General features: G+C 36.6%; 1 protein-coding gene across 1 annotated transcript; it reads left to right on the plus strand.

Moving 5' to 3' along the window:
- The first annotated feature begins 304 nt into the window (after positions 1-304).
- Positions 305-2,559, plus strand: SKL2 (shikimate kinase like 2). Its single transcript, XM_078961369.1, has 8 exons — positions 305-666; positions 933-1,120; positions 1,203-1,397; positions 1,467-1,528; positions 1,609-1,675; positions 1,761-1,879; positions 1,946-2,125; positions 2,215-2,559. Exons 1-8 carry the CDS (start codon positions 433-435, stop codon positions 2,310-2,312), a joined length of 1,143 nt encoding a protein of 380 aa, XP_078817495.1. The 5' UTR covers positions 305-432; the 3' UTR covers positions 2,313-2,559.
- The last annotated feature ends 433 nt before the right edge of the window (positions 2,560-2,992 follow it).

The raw sequence follows: 2,992 nt of genomic DNA on the forward strand, positions 1-2,992 counted from the left end.
ATGTGTCAGTTTTGAACATGTTGGAGGTCATACATGCATAGCGCTACCCCTATTGGAAGCATGGTTTGTCGACATCTACATTCTTACACCATTATAATGAGATTTCCAAAACTGTTGTCAACATTGACCGATGGTTGGTTTCTGAGTGATATATTTGCATAAAGGATAAAGAAAAATGAAGTATTCAAGGTTCAAGTTCAACAACTACATTTTAAACTTTAAAAGTTCTAAATTCTAATACAGATTGAACTTATCGTGGATTGTTTGAAGAGTGACCATCTTAAAGCACAAAAACACGTAGGCAAAACCGTAGAAGTGACATATGGATTATGTTCACATGTAAACGGCACCGTTCCATGGGGAAATCAACTCTCCAAGAACACATGTGAGCTTTATATCTTCCCTCCTTATCTTTCAACCACATTAACGATCATGGCAATTCCCACCACACTATCGGCACTACCTTCTCCTTCATGTCTCCCTTCAAAATCACTTCAACCCATTCATCTTACTTGCCCTAAAATCACTATTTCACTTTCAAAATCCAATTTTACCCCCTTTTCAGTTCATCGTTCAAATTTAATCAATCTCGCCTCATCAAGAAAACCCATCAGCTTCATCTGCAGCAGTTCCTCCATTGTGTCAACAAGCACTACCAATTACGAGGTAACTTACCAACAATATACGAATTTGAGGTGTTCATATTCGTTTTTGTAAATCCCCATTTGGGTAAGCACGGTTTTCTCGGTTATTAGGGTTTAGTTTTATGCAGATTTTCCTTTCCTAGTAATCTGAAACCATATTTGCTTCTTCAGAGTTAAAATTTTCTAAAATTAAAGTATACGCACCAAAATCTGAGGAAAAAACTTTAATTCTACAAGTATGAAACCATATCTGCTTCTTCATTGGTCACTTTGTGATACATTTGACAGTTTTCAGATGACTCACAAGAGGTAGAGCTGAGATTATTTCTTGGAGATGAAAGCATTCAGAGCTCGAAGGATGTCATTGTTGACATCGATGAGAAATTCTTAACCATCAAAACGAAACACGATGGATCCTTTAGAATCGCCATGGAAATTAGCTTGTATGAGAAGATAAAGCCAGCTGAAACAATATGGTACGTCTCCATCCTCTAAAAATCCAAATTTTCATTGACCTCGATGCTTCAAATCTCAATTAGCAACTATTTGATTGATCAGGTTGTTAGATGACGATCAACTGGTTGTAAATTTAAAGAAACAAGATCCCGATGTGAAATGGCCTGACATCACAGAAACATGGGAGTCATTAACAGTTGGAGTTGTGCAACTTCTGAAAGGGGCTTCAGTTTATTTAGTTGGGGAGTCCTCAGAAATCAACCATAAAGTTTCTAGAGAGTTAGCCGTTGGCCTTGGGTATGTGACTATGTTCTACCCCAACATTTGAAAATTTACCATTTTACCCTTGTTGTCTGGTTTTCTCAGGTATACACCACTGAATACAGAAGAGCTACTGGAAACTTTTACCAAGCAAACAGTTGATTCATGTGAGTGATTTCATCAACCTTTATGAACAAACCGAGACTTTTTTGTGTTAATTTAACAAGTAATAATTAATAAATTCTAGTGGTGATTGCAGAAGGATCAAATGCTGTAGCAGAAGCAGAAGGTGTCATATTGGAAAGCCTAAGTAGGTATGAAATAATGAAAAACATTTTCCCTTTTTTTTGGTTGATGAAATGATGGAATGACTGACTGATTGACACCTGTCATTTTCAGTCATATTCGTTCGGTTGTTGCAACAATAGGAGGGCGGCACGGGGCTGCTGCAAGTGGGGATCGCTGGCGGCATCTTTACGCCGGATTTACGGTCTGGTTGTCACAATCTGAAGCTAAAGGTCAAACCTTTGACCTGATATCCTTTTTTCTTTGACATTTTTCATCATATTCTTGACTTGTTTCAGATGAAGTGGGTGCAAAAGAGGAGGCCAGGATGAACATTGAGGGTGGTGGTGGTCAGGGTTTTTGTAATGCTGATGTGGTGGTGAAAATTGGTGGTTGGGATAGTGACTATTCTAAAGCTGTGGCACAGGCTGCATTGAGTGCCCTTAAACAATTGATCCTGTCAGATAAAAAACTTCCAGGTGTGTGTGTGTGTTTGGTAATTTTGATGTTGATATTTCTTATAAAACTCATGAATTCTAATTAAAATGAAATGGATTTTATTTGAAAGGTAAGAAGGGTCTTTATATAAGGCTGGGATGTCGTGGTGATTGGCCGAATATTAAGCCACCAGGGTGGGACCCATCATCTGGAACAGGTGCTGTATAAAATATTCGGCTCTTGACAAGTTTTTGCATCCATTCTGAACTGAAGCAAGAATTCATACCTAAGATAACGAATGCATGAAACTATACTTGAACACCCCTAAATTTGTTTGTTTGAACTGACAAAGAATCATGTAAGAGCATAATGGCATGTTTTGTTTGCAGAATGTTTAGAAAAAGGAATTCGAATCTGTTAAATGAATTGTAATATGAAAGAATTATCAATGGAATTTGAATCTGTGATGCTTTTAGTTGATGTGTAATGGAATTCTTTGTTGGCTTTCTGTTTGGTTTGCAAATTTAGCAAAGAAATTGAGGAGTGCTTGAAGTTCTTCTTGTGGTGTCAGGTTTTCATCGGGTTGACTTTCTGGTTTAGGAGACATGATAAGAAGAATGCAATCACTAAATGATAGAAGCCAAATTGGAGATGACTAATTATCTAGAAAACACCAAAAGAAATAACACGATTGAAACAATTTTCTTCTCTATTCATGAAGGAAATTACAAAAATTTAAATAATAAATGCAATACTTCCTTGAAATATGTAAGAAACGGAAACATGGAGTACTACTTATTGTAATCTAATATGTCTATTAAAAAGGATATACATGAGAAATTAAAGGGAACATTAATGCATGGTGTCTGACCAAATAAAAATAAAAGAGGAATGTTAGAAGTCTTCCA

The sequence above is a fragment of the Lactuca saligna genome, chromosome 6, assembly GCF_052625555.1.
Source record: "Lactuca saligna cultivar CGN05327 chromosome 6, ASM5262555v1, whole genome shotgun sequence".
NCBI classification, from domain to species: domain Eukaryota; kingdom Viridiplantae; phylum Streptophyta; class Magnoliopsida; order Asterales; family Asteraceae; genus Lactuca; species Lactuca saligna.